The sequence below is a fragment of the Leuresthes tenuis genome, unplaced genomic scaffold (assembly GCF_036924035.1).
Source record: "Leuresthes tenuis unplaced genomic scaffold, fLeuTen1.0.hap1 SCAF_3, whole genome shotgun sequence".
Taxonomy (NCBI): Eukaryota; Metazoa; Chordata; class Actinopteri; order Atheriniformes; family Atherinopsidae; genus Leuresthes; species Leuresthes tenuis.
In genome coordinates, this window is record NW_027325357.1 from 14960977 (window position 1) to 14981296 (window position 20320).

Here is a 20320-nt window from a genome sequence, read left to right on the forward strand (position 1 = left end):
TAAGTAAAAGGAAAATCCTTTTCTTTGTATTCCATGCGTATAGGCCAAACTCACCAATTAGTAAATACAATGACATGACAATGTCATGTACTATTAATTCAAGGAAAGGCCTTAGAAAAAATATTTGTATTGATGATTTTATTAATTCACAAGCATTATAGCAACCAATTTGCTTAGCTAAGAGTTGCTAAATACACGTACGATAAAAAAAATACACACATATACACACGTAATGCAACTATATATCGTTGTACGGTATAAGGACTCTGCATGAACTTAATTTATTTATTACAGGTTACAACACAGCAACAAGTAAAACGTCACACCACTGAATGCTCTAAATCTAGTTTCCTGTGTTTCCAAATAAGTGTATAAGAGGACAGAATTACAAAAATCGTTACACCACTGATGACCCCAAACAGAAGAGGAATAAAACAGTTGAAACATTTCAGTGATTTCAGTAAGCATTTGTGATCATGTCTAGAATCATGAATGCAACAAATATTAAGGCACTTTAACTTAAAAATGTGCTGTCTTGCTGCCTTAAAATTCTAAATTGTCTTACAGTAAATTGTAGCTCTAAACCTGTAAATATCTAGTCAAAATTGAGACTTAAGCCGATTCCATCAATTAAAAAGCAGTTCTCTAAGAAAAGAAAAGAAAAGAAAAGAAAAGTAAAGAAAAGAAAAGAAAAGAAAAAAAAAAGAAAAAAAATTCTCTTGAACAAGTGTCATGGACCTTGTTGCTTACAAATCTGAAATCTTCAATTTGATTAAATATTTTCAATTAGCTTCTTTTCAATCTTACTTGTTTGCCAATCAGGATTTTGCACATATCAGCATTGTAAACTTATTTGGATGTAATGCAGTTTGGTGAACAGATTTTAGAAAGGAAGAGTACATTTTTCGAGTAAACTGTAAAATTATCAAATAACCTAATCTTTCAACTCACAATTTTAAGCCACAAGATACAAACTTAAGCTTGTAAGTTCTACTGCTAAAAAGTAGCAATTTGTTGAGGCAAATATACATCTAAATATATATACAGTGAATAAAGAGGAATTCATTTCACTAAATTACTCCATGAGCGATGAATGACCTGATGACTTTATACAGGTTTCAGGGAAAAGGCAAACAACAGAAGAGCTACTTTACAAAAATCTTTAAAGGGTACTGTACACAAAAAGTCAAGAAGAAAGGGAAGTAGCAGTCACTAACATTTAATCGGCACAAGGGACAAAAGATCAAATGAATGGTATTTTGGTACAATTCCTCAAACTGGGGTAATCAAACAACACAGACACAAAATCATGATGCCAAATTTATTGGTTGTACATGTGCTTGTTGGCTGGCAAGGGTCCTGTTTTTTTTTTCTATTTGATTGGTGCCTACTCTCCTTTTTGTTGTGGCAACATCTGGGGAGCATCTCCATTGCACCGTGCCTGTTGCTGCTCATCCTGCCGGGCTGCATTGGGCAGGGGAGGTGCAGCGATGGTTGCAGTCTGTGTGCCAGGAGCCTTTTCTTTAAGAGCAGCTTTGAGGCTAACAGCAAAACTGTCGCTGCTGCCCGCTGGAGGAGCAGGAGCACTGCTGGATGTGTTGGGGTCAGCCGCAGCACCTCCTGCAACACCAGCTGCCCCGGAGTCTCCCTGCTCAGGGGCTCGAAGTCTCTTCATGAGGGTGGTCACTCTTACAGCTTTCTAAGAATAATTAAAAACAAGTTGTTAGTTCATATGAAGTGATAAAGCAATGCACGGCCAAATTTACAAACTGAGTCTTTTACTTAAAACGTTGGCCATCCCCAAAAGTAATTCAGACAGTCAAGAACCATTGTAGGAAAGCATTTCTAACAGTCACCAGTTAACCTTAAATTGTGTGGGTGACAAACTATTGGGAAAATCACACGACTTCACTTAATCATAGTTTGTTGCATGATCATTAATATGAAATAAAATAAACCATAAACCATAGGTTCCTTATGAGAAGCGCTACCTTCCACTTGGCTTTGAGAAAGTTCTTCTCAATTTGTGCACAGACACCATCTTTGATGTTTTTATCTGAGGCAGCATTTCCTGAAATCCTTAAAGAAAGAAAAACAAAAAGCAAAACAATAAAAAATTCTCTGGTACATTTAGTAAAATTGATGATTTCAGTCCTGTTAGTGGAGACGTTTGTATTTGATTCACAGTTTTTTTCTTTTGTTTACCATTCATGGGCTATAGCTTCCTGAGCAGTCAATCGCTGATCTTGATCCACGTCCAGTAAAGATGTCACCAAGTTTTTGGCTGTAAAAAGCAGAACAGAAGTAAAGGAAGGGGAAGTTCTGTAACGATTGATTAGACCTCAGAAACATAATCTGAAATGTGCTCACTGCATGCACATGAATATAAACTCAGTAAAGTGTTTGTCTCTTACAAGAGTCTGAAATATCATCCCAGTATGGGGAATCAAATTCATAGTCTCCTGACAAAATCTTTAGGAAAAGGTTCTTATCACGATTATCAGAGTCATCTTCGTCAGCATCATCATAGAAAGGAGGGTTTCCAGACAAACTGTTGCGTTGGAAAATCAAGAACATAAAAATAAATTACTACGCCAGGTATAAAACAATTATGTCACATAATTACTAATAATACTTGTGAGTATGTCAGGGAGCACTTACAGAATATACATGATGACACCAATAGCCCAACAGTCCACAGGTCTTCCATATCTCTGCCTCCCAACCACCTCAGGAGCTAAAAGCAAAGTAAGTATTCTGATAATGTGTTGTAAACTAAAAGATCCCAGCTTCTATGGGAAGGTTAAAAATCCAATAAAATGCATGGTTTTTTTAGCATCAATTGAATTATACTGATGTAAAGCCAGGTGTTGTGTCACTCACCAAGATACTCTGGAGTTCCACACGGATCTTTAATGAATCCCTTTTCCAGTTTTGCCAGCTGAAAGTCACTGATAACAATTTTGGAGTGCTTCAAACGATTAAAGTATACCAAGTTCTCCAGCTACATGAGGGAACAAAGAGACTTCTATCAACCTTGTAAACATTTGCTCTGATATACAAAACAGTGTTTAGTCTCTGTAAAGGTTGTTATAAAGTTATTCATACACTTCATTTTCTATTTGGCTTGTAATGAAATGCTGCTACTTTTCACTAGGTGTCAGCAGTGTAATCTACCTTGAGGTTTCTGTGGACGATTTTCAGAGAGTGCAGGTAAGCTACAGCCTCCAACACCTGTCGCATGACATTGCTGGTGTCCCTCTCTGAATAGTAACCTTGATCTAAGATCCAGTCGAACACCTCTCTTCCTGTGGCTCTGACAAGATGAGACATCCACATTTGACACATCACTCATGTGTAGGATACTGTTTATTGATGACATACATGCAAAGGGGGAAAAAAATCATTGCAGACAGAAAATAAGTACATTGCAGGCAGGGCTCTGCCAAAATTTCAATGTAAAGCCTTAATGGTACTTACAGGTCCAGGAAAATGAAGTACTCTTTCTTTGTTTCGAATGCATCAACCATCTGAAGGATGTTGTGATGTTTTACCCTTTAAGTAGTAGGACAATTATTAGGAACGGGGAAGATTAAAGAATGCATGAACAAGACAGTAATATAATCACAATGCCAGATATTCATGATGTTTAATGTAAAACTGACAAATACACCAAATCAGTGAAAAACTGCCAGTATGGCATCACCACACTTAGGGTGATGTAACAGAACATCAATAGATTCAGCCAAAGCCTCTCTCAATTAGTTACAAATCTCCCTAAGTATGTGTTGTTGTGCTGTTTCAGGCTTCATCAATCATTTTTAATTTACCAATAAATATTTCAATCATTGTTGGACCATGGATATTAATGAATGCTGTAATTTATGTTCCTGTGTGAGAAGTTTTTAATTAACGAAAAACCCAATTTCCATAAAAGTTAGGAGGTTTTTCTAAAACGCAACAAACACTCAAATCTGTAATTATGAAGAACTGATTAGGTTGTTTTTTTTTTTATTGAAAGCATAGACAGTGCTCCAGTGAGAAAAAAACACAAACAAATCAGATTTCATTAGTAACAATCATGGTTTATCTTACACAGCAAACTTGCACCAAGGACCAGACCTTTACTTTCTTTATTGCTAATGCATATCATAATTTGCATTTAGTCTTTTACCTGACTAAAATGCAGCAGTTTGCTGCATATTTGTGATTACAATTGTCCTAGTAAAAAGGACAGTGCCTCAGGCAAGCTCTATAATGAGGAGCTCAACACTTTGCTTACATCTTTAAAATCATTATCTCATTCTTGGCAGCTTTCCTCACTTTCCGTCCATCCTTTTTGTGAAACTTTTTACACGTGTACATTTTCAAGGTGGTCCTATCCTTCGCCCGAAATATCTCACAAAACTCCTGTCTGTGAAAAAGATGACAGAGCACAAACTTGTAATATTTTGAGTCAAATCTTTTCAGTCTCTGCACACTTGTCAGGATTTATTGCAGCATAGATGTACTCACGATTTAACAATTTGTCCGAGGTCATACTTGTCAGTCACCTCCGAGGGACTGTTGTAATCCTTCTTTTCCCCGAGTGTCAGACAACCAAATGGCATGGCAGCTTGTACCCTCGTCAGGGAATGTCCTGCCACAGCACAACCTATCAACAAGGTGAAAAATCTTATGAACAATCAGTAAAGAACTATTTTACACTCACATCCACACAGTGCAGTCTACAGGAATCTATAGCCGTGATCTCAATGATATAAATCTTAAAACAATTCAATAGCAAATGTTTTGTAAAACTGCACCCAAATGAGTTGACAGATAAACAGCTTCATTTGTGGCACTAACAGATTAAAGGAGCCGTTTCTCAATGATGTACTTAATACAAAATGAATCCAGTAAATCAATGCACACATTTATAGGGAGAAGTTTGGACTTGTGATTAATTCTCCCCGTAAATCTTTTTTCAGTCATACATCTGAGGATACTGTAGCTACTGTGTAATTGAGCTTGTGGGAACAAGTTATTACAAATTACTGCACGAGCAACTCAACACAAAAATGAATAATTTCAATAATGTAGTTATCTGCAGTGAGCTTGTTTCTTTCCACTCTGCAGTGAGTCAACCTTGTACTGCAGCAGCAGCAGCTGCCGCAGCATTCGTTTATCTGCTTTCTATAATAAAGACTATAAAGATGAACTCACCCCTATAATAAAACTGTAACTTTTGTCTGCTTTACAAACCAGAAAGACTCACAAAATCATTTAGTGTGGCAGCCTCGGAGGAACGCATGTCAAAGAGTTCTGTTTCAATTTCAATTGAAGTAACTATACAGAGTTATAATGACTTCCACACTGTAGTTTAGACTTAAACATTTAGTCATTCTTAGCCAATGAGGGGAACACAATTAAGTAGATGATGGAAGGGAATGTTTAAGACTTTAATCCTTTACTTTATAGCACATAGATGACATAAAATGCACTATAAGCCTTTATTCTGAAACGATTTGATCATATAACTGATACTTTCATTGATATGCAATGCAGCCTTGATTTAATATAATTCTATAAATCAAATAATTACAGTTATCAATAAAATTGTCTTTCTCTATTTCTTTGCTACTATCATAGGCTAATCAATCTACCAAACGTTTATAAAACAAAACAAAAAACACAAAAATAAAGAACACAGAACTATTTCTGGTCACCTTTGAGTCTTTGTGAACAAAAAGTACACATAGAAGATATGAGGTTCATGGCAGAAATTAGGCCACAGCAGGATAAAACCAAAGGGCATCAAATCTATTAGTCAATGAGTCAGCTCTTTCAAATGGTTAAACAAACAGTTTGGGTCTGTTGGTTTAATAGGTTTGTTAGTTTGACCCAGCTGTTTTCACACAAGTGAATAGAGATGATGATTATGATAATGCATGATCACAAAAATTTGAAATAATTGCATGAAAACATGATTAATTATTCATTTTGTTAGGCTTACCTTTACATAGGGATAACCAATCTATGTGGCAAAATCTTCTTTTAGAGTACATTTAATAGATCTGTAATTAGTTAATCAGTGGATTAAACACTATATACAAGTTTAACCTATAGCTGTAATTAATAGTAAATCACATTCAAATTTCAAAATTCTAACTTAGATACTTGTGACTTAAACTTAAAACTAGGGTGACTTGAGTTGCTGCAGCTGCTCTGCAGAATACTACACAGGTTCAGCTAAACCTCACTGCTTAAAAAGGCTACTTGTATGGAAAACAGACTTTTTTTGGCAGATCTTTCAATGGAAATGGCAGCCAGCACAGAAGAGTGGGAGTTTAGAGATTCTGACTGTCTGTAGCCTGAGTCAAGACCAGAGACAGAGATTTCTCACAACTATCATGCCCAGAGGTCTCATATAAAGTAACTATAGTACAGAATGTGTGATCTTAACAGAGAATAATCGAAATGAATGGAATAATGTGATTTTTTTCTTTCTCATCAAGGAAAGCATTGCAAAGGTTTATTCTACTAAGATTTGTCTGCTGATGCAAATATGTACGTGTACATGTACATATGACAATGAACCGTTAAAGAAGAAAAAGAGGGCTGAAGCTCACCGATTCTTATGCTATTTTCTAATTGTGTAGACGTTTTGATGCCACTGGTAGCTTTATAAATGTGATTCTGCATTTTCATATTTAAACAAAACATTTCAGCTGAATTGTAATAAAAGATGATGATCACACACTGTGAGAAATCAACTCGAAAAATTTGACTGTGATATCTATTGAGAATTTAGGTTTGTTCATTTGCAGTATGTTTTCTTGTAAATCATGAGAGCTGTCAAATGGAAGACCGTAGGCTGTGTACATATGGGCTACAGTCCACAAGGGGACTCATTAGTCTTTAATCCAATCTGCACAGATCTACAGTGTAAAACGAAGCATATGTGTTTTTGCTTGGCAATCATGACTAAAGAAAGCCGTTCTCAACTAATGCTCATTTTAGACTCGTAACTGATATTGATTGAAAGAATCCACTTTTGATCCATATATGATCGATTTTTGACCATTTGTTAACAGAAAAATTAACAGCATCAAGTTAATATGTTACTACTGCATAAAGTCGCCAACTGCAGGCAACACTAACGCAGTTTGGATTGAAAGCTAGAAGCATTTGTAAATTTTGGTTACTTTCTGTAGCAAAAAAAATGAATCATGTTAAAGTACAGTTGAGGGTGAACTTCAGGTAGCCATAGGGATCGTGTCTCTTTGTTCCAGTATTTTCCTCACTTGGTCTATCTCAGTCAATGACTTTCACCAAAGGCAACTTCTCTCCAGAGTTGCAGACATATAAAGAAGATGATTCTTTCTGGCAAATGAACGAAGACAGAGACTACTGAAAAGGACAAAAACAAAGACCCCATCTCTTACTGCAAACCTCTGGCCCCAACAATGTCAAATTTCAGTTTACCATTTGCCTGTTGAAAATGCAGGATAGCGCAGGGTGCCCATTTAAGAGGAAACCGCTCTGGTCTCCATGAGGCCGGAGTATGGGGAGCATTTCAGAGATGTACTCAAACTAAATCACATCGTCTGCAAAAACAACACCCCAATGAATTGTGAATATTTTCTGGCTTTTGCTTAAATTTATACAAATGTGCTGTCTGTGTATCCAAATGATTTCTTTTCATAACAGAAGCCACAGTCCTCTGTCACGACACATTCAGACCAACAAAGGCTCACAAACACACGATGTTCTTCAATAACGGTTTGTCCAAAGTGAATTCAATCACAAGGCATCATGTTCATAATTTCTTTTCAAATGACATGACAACAACACACAAAAAAAGCAACAACAAACAAAATACCAGTCTTAAACAATAGATATTTCGTATCATGCCTAATGGGTCTCTGGTTGCCTTTATTTTTCACTAACAGTTACCTCAGAGAGACAAACAACACCCCAAATGCCAAGCAGAATTAAGGGTGTGAGATGATGTGATTTACAGAAATCATCATACTTACAATGAATCACAGATCCCCGTATCTGTTCTCAGAAGCATGAGTCACAGTACCACAGCACACCAAACACTAAGCAACAAATATGATAAGTCAGACGGAATTTGTATAAACTTGTCTTCCTCTCGCAAAGCTGTCTTGGAGATAAAAGGATGTTCCTCATCAGAAGAGGAAGATAATAGAAGGCACCTGACTGTTGCTGAATCAGGGGTCTTTTATCTTGTACCTTTTAAGAGATCTGAATAATGTGCTCCCTTTAGAGGGGTTGTAAACCCTCTTTCAAATTAATAATGTCGCAGAGCTCTGCGCTGAAAAAAACCCAATTATGAACACTCTTTGGAGATAATGACAAAATTAGAGCTGTTTAACTTGATAAACAGATTATAGTTTCACGTTGTTCACATAAAAGACGCAGACAGAGGCACAGCGTCCTCGGTTTGAATTCCTTATTTTTTAGTCAAAACGGTCACATCAAATAAATCATGCACCTTGGCTTAACAGACAGTAGAGAATTTAAAGCAGAGGAAATGACAAGGTAAATGGGAAGAGAAACAAGGAAAAACACATTTTTTCACAGCAAAGAAGCAATTTATGAGTAGCTCTGAAGTTTAAATTGCTTTTGTTGTTCACCAGCTGCCAATGTATCACAGTTACAGAGTTAAAAAAAAGCTGTTTGGGAAAGTCACTTTATAATATTATGTTAACACATACAGTATGACTAAGTCAGAAGAAGCAATTTAGGAATATAGAATAAACCTGGAGCCATCATTTCTTTGCAGTAATCCTGTCTTCAGATAAAAAGAAAATTGTATATATCTAGACAACCAATTGGATACTGATCAATCACAAACAGACAAACAATTAAACTTGCCCGGAGTACCAAGAAGTGTTACATTTTCTACGTGAAGACAAATAAAAGCATGTCTAGGATAAAGAAAGCTGAAACACAACCCCAGCTGAGCTTTATTCACAAATGTACACATCTACATCAGGCCAAGAAAAACCTGAGACTAATTGTCAGAGATTTCGTGGGTAAAACAAATGGAAGTGACTTTTTGTGGGGCAGATGGATGGCCCCAAGGCTACCTCACTAATGGACTATTCCAAGTCAGTCCCCAGCAGAGTGGACGATGGGTACGCCATTCATTAAGGATGAGCTAGTTGCACATTTTCAGTTTAAAAAAGGACAGAAAATCAACTGTTAGTTGACCTGCTGTTAGTTTTCTGGAAGATACGCATATCTAGCAGTGGTATAGGAAAAAGGTCTAAAACATTTCGATAGGAATTATCTTTTTCCAAGAATGCAATGTCACATGTACCCAAGTATTTAACTGTTAACCAGAAAAAGCCTAAAAGCACTGATTAGGAACTTTTTCTCAATTCACTGAAGTTAGGAATAGGAATTTTATTGAGAACTTCTAACTTTTAGAGAAGGAAAGCAATACATTTCTTTAAACAGCATTCAGGAAGCTGTAGTTGGTGCTTCAGCAGACAAGAAACCGACAAGCTCAGTGAATGGAAGGCTCATGGCAACAAAGAAGGATGGCTATATTAGCCACTGAATTTCTATTTAATTGTAATCTAATGTTATTCATTAATCAAGGTGACTTCAAACACTGAGAACAGACTAATAGGTTAGGAAAACAATAATATAGTACAGAATATATACAGTTGCCTGAGTTCTACATGCTAAACGATCGGTTAGGGTTTGAGAACGTTTTTAGGTTATATATGTTTTTTCAGTAAGATAAGAATATGCAATATGTATTATCAAGCATCTACAATGTAGAAAGATATTGTTGCTTTGTGTTCAATTGCTTTATCTCAGTCTTTAGGGTAAGTGTATAACAAAAACAATGATGACAATATAACGATTGTTGACAATTCAGTGACCAACATATTTCTGACACTTTTGAACAACTGCCATGAGTTCACTAAGTTGTTTATGATCCACTTTCTCTGAGCCAGCGCAGCTTACTAAATGATGATAAATATTTGTTAAGAACTAAATAATTCTGAACTGGATTTATGTTAGGGGATCAAATCATCTCTCAGTCAACTGTAAGGCCTTTACTGGCTACTCAGGTACTAGAGGTCTTTAATGGATATGATGCACTGTTGTCCTTCATGAAGACCACATCCTTTTTGAATGCTGTACATTTCTCTCTGTATAACTGCTTGTAGAAAATGCCTTCCTGAAACAGGCATCAGGTTCGGGAGCTAATTTCCAGTCAATCTTCAACCTGAACATGTCAAACTAGGTCATCCTTATGCCAGTACCCCCCTCTACCCTGCAGGAGTCTGAGTCAGACTAGAGTCCCATGTCCATTAGAGACGCAGCCATGGGCTCATCCATCTACCCCATAAAGACTCACTCTTATTATAAAAACAAGCAAATAAAAAGCTTAGAATAATCTAGCCACAGGTATTTCTTGACCCAATCTTAACCTCTGTGGTTGGTGGCTGTGTTTCCATTTACTTTACTTTGGCCACATCTCTGTGCTTCAGGGCTCTCAGAGGTAGATTGTGGTTCTGTAATAAGGAACTGGTAGATAATCAGTCCATTTTGTCCACCACATTGTCCCTCATTGTACATATGACCTAAAAAGAATTACATTAAAAAATAAATAATTAAATCACCACTAAAAATCATCCTTGATGGCACAATCATGTTCCAAGATATGCCAGGATTCATCAGGCTCAAAATGTGAAAGATTTTTTTTGTTTTTTGATCAGACAGTGTTATCAAAGATTATTAATTAAACACCTGACTGACTTGAGCTGTTCATCCCAATCAAACAAAACCGCTTTCTAACTGATATACACGTTAAGTCGTGTGCACATCCTGACCATTGCCAGTGTCCAATGGCGACAACATTTTTAAGTACTTTTGTGTGTAAATCAGCTATTAGTCATGTTGTAGGAACTTAAATCTGTTTATACTGTCATAATGTAGGCATGGGATCTCCCAGCAAGGACAAAAAGCAGGTCCACATAAGCCAAATCATTGAATTTAAGGTAAGAGACTTTTTAATTTTAGAGCTAGGTCAAGTTTGGTTGCATATAGAGTGAGACAAGCAGTAGTTATGATTAAGGTAAAGTTGTCCTCGAGAAATGAATGTAAATCGATGTTAATGTTCTCTGAAGTAACATGCACACATACGGCTGCTTTGTCAAGTATGAAGCTGCCTTCTGTTGGTGGCAGTCCATCAAACATTTTCTGTTGGAAGATGTGGGCTACGAAGTACAAATTGTAGTCATTTTTTAAAGTATGGATATATGTATACATATATATATATATATATGTTTTTTAAATCTTGTTTATTTATTTTCATTTTTTTCAATGTTGCTAATTCAGAATTGGATTGTTGGTCAAAGCAATGTGAAACAGTGGAACCAGGCCAGAGTGTCGGATTTGGCCACAGTTGAGCCTCTTCAAAGGGAACTGCTTGGTGACAGGGTGCAGATGGTAGTGATGATGTTTGGGCCAAATTTTATAGCCTGTCATGCCATGTTTATGATTTAAACGTTCCTCTTGTTGGCCATGAATATAGGTACCACATTCATAATTTCTGATTTTCAAGGACACTATGTCAGAAATGAGCAGACACAAAGAGGTGTGTTTGCTTCTCTCCAACTAAAAGATCAGAGATGTGGGAAATAAAATTTAAGGAGTATGAATCAGTCCTGTTTTTTTTCTTTTTCTTTTTTTAAATTGTGGTGGATTTGGCTGTGCATCGAGTCCACCATTCATCTAGTTCTCAAGCATCACTGGCTCATCTGACCAGTTTCTTCTGATGTTGTTTTGTTGCCATGGTTTCCAAGTGCTACAGTATGCACCAAGGTACTGTCTGTGCAGAACAACTCTCTGTGTTCTTGTTGCCATTACTGGCCAAGATTGCTGCCACCTTGTGTGACTGTTACTTAAACCAAATCCTCAAGGATACTATCCAGACTGATAATAATCCATCATGTTATTACTAATTCTTATTAACCTGATAAATTATGACAGTTGTCTGACAGCTACTTATAACTTACATGGGAATTCCTTGTGGTTTTTGAGGCTTTACATTGAATGATATTCCATTTATTTTAAAACCTGTTACATAAAAAGGCCCCAGCCCCATTCAAATAAGCCATTTGAACATTATTCAGTGATGAAGTTTGAAGTTTCTCATCACAAGCCATCACTGGTTTGGAAAAGAAGAAAAAAAAGCACACAACAGCAAGAAAAAAATAAATGTTACAATGTGTTGTGCCTGTCTTCTTTTCAAAGCAAGTTAAGTTCATGAGACTGCATTATGTTAAGATGATGGACTTTCATAAATTTCCAATAAATCTTTTTTGATTGTGTGTTTATCAGTCCTCAGTGAGCACTGTGCTCAAATTCAATTTGTTTGCTGCATCATATCACCTGATTGTACAGCCAAGCTTCTCAAACGTTTGTGCTTTAAATGAGTGACTGATCTGACGCTTTTTTTTGCAGGTTCCCACTACGCAACACTGGAATCCTTATGGGTATGGTGCAGGATTTGCCTTAATTTGTTCTGGTGAAGACAGTCATTTTCACCATTTGTCCTCTTGCTTGACAAGAATGTTCTGACAGGTTCAATCTCTTGCCCTGCTTCTGGGGTGTATGAGGTGGTGGTTTAAGCCCTGGCAAAGTAAGTGGGGATAACAATCACAAGCTGGTGGAGTTTAAAATGATGACAAATAATGACCAGAAAGCGAGAACTGGTGAAATGAACTCAGAAAGTACTGCAGTGTAAGTGGATATGTTTGAAGAAAACAGTTTTTGAAACTCTTCATGAACAACTGGTGGTAAGTTTGCTGTGGGTTTACTCATCAAGCTGCTCATATTGGGAAAAATATCATTCAGGAAAGTTGTTTTCACCAAATGTAGCCTGCCCTGGAAATTTACCGACAACCTCAGGTTTGAAGCAGATTGACATTTAGATTGAAAACATTTGTGCATCACCTTGGCTAGACTGTTCTTACAGCTGCACAGACAGCATGGAAACTACAGAGTAGGGTTTAAAAAAAAACTATTAAAATGACCTGATAATGTGTGATATTTCAAGTAAAATGAAAAAGTTGTTTAAACAAAACAGGTACTCTCGTTCATATCAGATATAGTCAAAACCTGCTCCTGAATATAAATCTCAGAAAACATTACTCAACATTCTTCACCGCTCTGGCGATCTTTCGACGGATTTCCAAAGGCAAACTGTGCTCACTTACCTTCAATAAAGTAAACTGGTGATAATCACTAATCCAACCCCGTGTCTGCTGTTGTGGTATTCTCTTTGAGCTGCTTCACGTTTCTTTGATCTCTGATGTTAGAGGCAGCGCGTTTCCAGATATGTAAGATCCTCAAGCATTTCCAACAAGTCAGCTTATTCACGGGAGTATTACGTGGATGTGTGATGGTGAGAGCGGACTATGATGCAGAGAGGAGGAGAAGTGTGTGCACTGTACTGTTGATTGCGTGTGTAGCATTGCATCAAATGTTAGGATATCGTCATTTTTCCAACTTTTAACTTGAACTTACATGATTATACCCATACCGCTCAACCAGGGGCAGTAAAAAACAGATTCGAAGCATCTTTTTTTTCTTTTTTTTTTACAGAAGTTCTTTCAGAAGTTGTATGTGACCATTTTCGTGGTTTTAATGTTAGTTTAACTGATTTAAAATAACGTGCAGCATTTTGTGTCCTTAGTTACAATAACCTTTTTTATTTATTTAAAAAAGTACAGTGGCACACATAATCTTTATAGAGACAAATCGCGATATATCTAATTGCCAAAATATAAACATGATTTTAATCTCAGCATAAGGTTATGCTGGTGTAAGGTATTCTGTTCACATGATTATATAATGCAAAAGCAGGCAATAACATCACTGCAGCTCTGGCACATGAGCAGAGCCTGATGTTCCATACTGTTCATACTACAGCTTGTAGGGGCACCCAAACAAATAGATCCAAGTTATGTCTCTCTGGTCTTTAATAGCTACAAAATAAAAATGGCAATCTGTCCCATCTAGGTTGAAAATGCTGCAACTGTAACATGCAATGGTGAGCCCAAGAGGTAATTGCCCGCATCTGAAGGAAAATTATTAATTCTGCCACTCCTAGTTTTAATGTATCAATATACTGCATGCGTGTGATTATCACAAAACCTTCCAGGGGACATTGGCTGGAAAAATAAAAAACCTAAGTTGAATGATTTGTGTCCACAGACACACATTTCTGCTATATTTCATGAGGTAGTTATGAAATTACCTTCGCATCACATACCTGCAGGATGCAAAAAAATCTATATTCATACAACAACACAGGCCAGACAATGAACAAACTGAATGCCCGTTTAACAATTTTCTATTTCAACCAATCACACACCGATCTTCCTTCATGTATAATCCACATACCGAGCCACAGCTGAGTCATAAAAAGGCAATGGTTAAAGTTCCATTAAAAGAGACACTAAAAGCCTGTCTCATCTAAAAATCATTTTAGTGGATAACTGTTTTCCACTCATCTTCCAGAAATACTTTACTTTGTATTGTATGCTGAGTGGCATGGGGGAAAAAAGGATTTTGTGTTTGTCAGCACAAATACAAAGCTTTCTGTTTAATCACAATTTCATGTTTTGCCATGAGACCGAGCTTGAACACACCATCTGTGTGCGCATGCTAATTTTGAATAAAGATGTTGCATTCAGGGCTGCCACAGTGGGAGAAGCTGACTTTTTTTTAAATGTATTTACATTTACTGTGGCTCTAAAAACTAAAAGCAACAACTTGCTGACACTGAGACAAGAATCATCGATTAAAACCTCTCTCCAAGACAATTGGCAGCTCATCCTCAGTTCCAGCGTATGGGACTGACCTTCACATTCTGGGAAAAAACAAATTGTGATTGTCGGAAATTTTTATCTAACATAGCCTGTGTAGCCAATAATGTCATCCCTTCAAGTTGTCATAGCTTGAAGGGTTGTCTCCTGGGAGGTGATGGAAGTTTCTGGATGTAACTGACACAGAGTAAATACTCTACTACTAGCTTGTTTTATTTGGCTTATTTTAGCAGCTATGCCCACATTTTAAACACATTATAAAAATGGTATTAGACAGAATTAAACCAGATAACGCAATGCTAAAGCAGCTTTGATCATTATCTACTTTGATCAACCACAACATTAAAGCCACTGTCGGGTAGATTGAGTAACACTGATCATCTTGTTACAGTGCAATGTTCTGCAGTGAAAACCTGCATCCTGGCATCCACATTTATGTTACTGTGACACTTGCTACCTACCTAAATATTTTTGCAGACTAGTTCTACTCCAGGACACACCCAGTTGTTCTTTGTCAAAGCCCTGATTAGTCAGAGCTCTTTTGGTGCTGTGAGGAGGACTTACGCAGTACCAGGGAGGCAGTCATTATTTCATGACTGATGGATGCAAGAGAGTAACCAGAGATACATTCAGCAGCAGATTTATTCAGCCCTCATTGAATGGGGAATACAGTGCAACAGGAATTGAATAATTGTGCTGCTCTACAGAGTTGATGCAGGGGACAGAAAAAAGTAAGCAGAACTAAGCATACCATTGTTTTTTTCTCTTGGTGTCAGGAGCTCGTAAGTCAATAAGAAGTGATTAAGAACAGCAACAACACACTACTGTATGTCAAGTAAAATACGAGTCTGAAAAAAATGTATGCAATGTTATCAGCCAGGATTTACATTTTAAGAGCTTGCAGAATGCAACAAGCACTCATCTGATTACCAGTAACTTTGCAAATATACACAGGTATACTGAGAATCTACAGGGAGGCTCTGCAGCACTGCTTTATGTAACAGGAGTGTCTCTTCTGTCCTAAAATGAGTAATGCCTCTGAACAGGTTATTGGGATAATGGAAAAAAGAGTGCTGGAGCATCTTAAACCTGCTCCTCACCTGCCCACCAAACCTCCCACTCTCTGTTTTCAGACTCCCTGTATCATATGATTTTCCTGAATTCTAGGTATACTATATCATACTCAAATTCCTTTCATCACTTTTACTCATTCATAACCCATCGTACGATTGTAATTTCCTTCCAGTCCTTCACTGAAAGGGCATTGCAGTCACTTTGTCAACTTTTTTCTTTGAGACCTTACCTTCAGATACAAAGCCTGAATTCTACGTTGAAGAGACAGATGTTTAAAGCTTTATGAGCACTCATAATAAAATACTGTATGAACAGAACCCCCACTGACACAACAGCAGCAGTAACACAGAGTTTTTATATTTCTCCAAATGTAGTGAGGTTTGGGAAGTATGTATCAGAAATAAGTCTCAATTCCCTGCAAATGAGATTCCAACTGTAACCAATACAGCGAACAGTACAGTCTGACAAAGCAGACACAACGAGTCATAAACGATGAAACAAGACTTATCAAACCAGCTACAGAGCTGTATTATCAGAAATGTTTGCATTTTGAAAAATTTGTTTTTGCTCAACACTCGAGTGTTTTCAAATAATTCTATGTCCATGTGCTTGATACAGCAACTGAATTGACTCTGACTTCTATGATTTCGGTGTGCTGTCACCATAGCAACAGCCTTTTGAGGACAAGGATATTGCAAAGAAGAGGCCAGAACCGGTCATCTCAAAGTAGGTATCATTTTCACATATGAGGCTGGTCGAAATATCATTATTGTTGCTACTTTTGAAATAAAATACTGCACTAGTTTGGATAGACTGCAGAATCACATTTCTCACAAAGCCTGTAGACTAACTTGGTATGTTCAGGTTTTCCTTTCACTGCCTTTATTGCCACTTCAGGAGTCCTTTGCTTGTATTTAGTGTATTGGGCATATCTAGAATCATGTGAATCAGTCTTTTAGTTTGTTTCAGATTGTGTCAGTATTTCAACCTCCTGTAGTCACTGCAGCTGTCTGGGGAATGAGAAACTTATTCAATCCAGTACATTGGAACGTTTTAGGAGATGAACTATGACAGATAACAACTACTCTTACCTTGCACATTTATATAAATATGAAGATAGCTTTTCAGCATATTTATCTTATGTGATTTATATCAGATGAAATTCTCCACAATGAGATTTTTTAGTTTGCAATACAGCAGAGGCACATGTAAACGTCGATTCTGCGTCATAAAGCTTACAGACACTAATACAATGTGCTTCTCAGAAAGTACTCAATGCCCTGCTCGTCCTTATGTTACCATGGCTGCACCGAGTTAATCCAACAATTGTAAGTCTATGAATGGACTCAAATGGCTGCCCTGCTTCAGAGTCTCAACTTGTTTGTCTTTTACTCTGTATTCCTGACACTTACTTTAGTGAGGAATTCAAAATAGATTATTTTAGTTATCTGAAAATCACATGGGACTTGCTGTAATAGTGACTCGTGAGATTCTATGTATCGTGAGGAAAAAAAATAGTAGATCACCCCAAAAGCTAGTCGTTGTCATTGAATCATCAGGGTCGGTCGACTTTTTTGTTAACAGGGTGCCATTTCCTTTTTTGTTGAACAGGACTGGCTCTGATGTAATATTTGTCCAAAATATTTCTCTACACAATTGTGTACTCATGCTTGTAAAAGATGAGTCAACTTCCATTTCAACTTAGTTGTCATAGAAACTAAAACCAATAGTCATGGGCTCTGTGATGGAATCTTTTGCAGGGCTGCAAGCATGCTTCTCCAGCGTTAGTGGAGACCTTGAAAGCTAATGCAGCAGTCTCTGAAGATGAGCACACAGTTTCCTTAGGAAAGAGTTCAAATTATTTGACTGGACAAAAAAGAAGAAAGAAAGATTATCCAGCGTGTATATCAATTCATGAAATCATGCTCATTCAAATCAAATCGGAAAATAAATGCATTTCTACTATTCCAAAGCTCAATATTGGAACACTTGTGAAGGTGAAGTGTCTTTTAAACTGATGAAATTGCCTGAAGGTCAGTATCAAATTGAATACACTAACATTAGTTGTGTGAGGCAGTTGAATTTAATACTTTGAGCAATAAAAAAATTGTCTGAACAAATTCAGCTGGAGGATTCAGTGTATCTCAAAAACACTAGATTTTACCCTTACTCTGGGCTGTGGGCTATCAGGTCAATCTTGAATGAGCATCTTTGTAAAAGAAGAGATGCAGCAAACTTTAAATTTTGTGCTTCCGTGATATTTTTCTGCGTAGTAAAGTTCAATTGTCTTTCAGACATTTTCACACAAGCAATTAAAAGAAGCTCAGCTTATTATTTCAATATTCTGAGATTAATTTTTGTCCTACAGTTTTACATTTTTGGTTTTGAATTTTGTATACCTCTTGAAAGTTATTACACTGTCAATGTCATCCTTCCATCCATCTATACCCACTTTTTCTAACTCAGGGTCACAGTGAGGCTGAAGCCTATCCCAGCTGCCATTGGGAAAAAGGCATTCTGCACAGGTCGCCAGCCCATCACAGAGGCCATGGCAGAAATACTGATAGAGATTAGATAAAACAACATCATGTGGATTATGCTTATATAGTTGGAAGACAATGTTTGACTTACTTGTCGTTTTCATTTGAATGAATCAGCCCTTTAAGAGTAAACATGTAGATGGTTGAGGGAAGTCATTTGGATTTTTGCATTTGTATAGGAAAGGAGGAACTGTGTCACAGATGATACCCTCACACTTGAAGCAGAACATTTGGTGCTCTCTGAGGTTACCATAGTGACCACAACACAGTGAGACCGGATGTCCATGTCGCTCAGCCTGGATCGAGTGGTGCATCAGTGATTTATGTGTCAAAGCAAGCAGTCCATAACGATCCACTGCAGTGTTAACATCACTGAAGAGAAACGAGCCAAGTTGTAAAATAATGAGCTCAAGTCTTCCTAACTGCTACTAAACATGGCATAGAGAATAAAACTCAATAAAAACAAAAATAAGCTTGGTAGATTTCATTGTTAGGCCATGCTTTTGGGAGAAAGCAATAACAATAAATACATTAACACGGTTTCATATCCTTGTAATTACTGTAGTCTCTTTGCTCATGTGGAACAGCAGCTTTTTTTCTGTATGCTCTTGTGCTAATTCACAGTTTATGAGGGCTGCCTTTGGGTCTGCACCAGCACTTAACCACTTTCATACACATTGAGACTCTTCATCCTAATTGCTGCAGGCAATGTCTCATGTGGAAATATTAGACTTCATACAGTGTTCAGATGCACAGTTAGCTAAAATAAGTCTTATATTATATTAGATTAATGGAAAAATGCAATTTCTATCTGAAACATGATGACTTTATTCTCAGTGCTACAAAATGCTGGGCAGTTCTAAATTAATTGATTTCATGATAACACTTGAGCAAAGTTTGTGATCATTTATCACTTTCATTGAAAATGTTATTAAGTAACAGTACATTTCCTGTAATTAACATAATTGGGCTTTGAACTGCCTAACAGTGTTGGTTCCCTTGTCCAATACTGCGAAATGAAAACTCTTCAATCAAAATAGAATTCATACACCTAAATCAAAATGAAAAATAAAGGTATTTTAATACCAGTACAGAGTAAGATACAGTTTGTTTACAAAAAATAATCATCTATGCTGACAAACAAATTAATGAGGTTCCTTGCAGAGACTGAGGTGGTGCTGATTCTCATGTGGACTGTAGCTCACTATAACATTTCCATTACAAAGATGAGCAAAAGATGCAATTTGGTGGAGAAAATATTTGCATTCAAAGTAATCACAATATAGTATTCACTTTAGGGACCATACAGTATGATAATCCTTTAATCAATGTGAGAATGAAAATAACTCATTGTTAGTCAGTGCTTAAATTAATGCTATTTTCTTGAACATTAATCTCATTTCAATGATTCACTTGACACAAAATATCCTAAAATTATGAATAGATTACAAAACATGCATAAAACAGTTTGCTAATTTTCAACCGCATCTCTCTGCCTTCCTACACACAACTGTCTCAAATGGTGGTTGTCATAGCAACAGCCTCACAAGCAACAACAGGGCTTTTGGAAGACAAATACATATCAGCATAACAGAAAATCTCTGTCATATTTTCTGAATACAGACCTTTTTATCTAATGCAAACTATAATGGTGAATTTTTGCTTTTCTTCCTTTACACAACTTAGATGACCATTACTGACATTAATGGTCTTTCATGATTTTCTTTTTGTTCTTTATTTTTGGGTCACAGGCAGCATAGCATTTAAAAATTGGGTGGCCGAGTGGATCTCTGGTGTGCAGCACAGCTAGATATTTGTCTGGACGGATCTTGAGAG

The 20320-nt window shown here is 36.9% G+C and overlaps 1 protein-coding gene across 1 annotated transcript; it reads right to left on the minus strand.

Annotated features, from left to right (window-relative positions):
* Nucleotides 1–139: 139 nt before the first annotated feature.
* Nucleotides 140–13450, minus strand: LOC140304136 (caM kinase-like vesicle-associated protein). Its single transcript, XM_072383131.1, has 11 exons — nt 13257–13450; nt 4516–4654; nt 4283–4414; nt 3481–3555; nt 3178–3316; nt 2884–3004; nt 2662–2737; nt 2415–2551; nt 2206–2284; nt 1992–2079; nt 140–1699 (listed from the first exon to the last, which is right to left on the minus strand). Exons 2-11 carry the CDS (start codon nt 4608–4610, stop codon nt 1388–1390), a joined length of 1254 nt encoding a protein of 417 aa, XP_072239232.1. The 5' UTR covers nt 4611–4654; nt 13257–13450; the 3' UTR covers nt 140–1387.
* Nucleotides 13451–20320: the final 6870 nt, after the last annotated feature.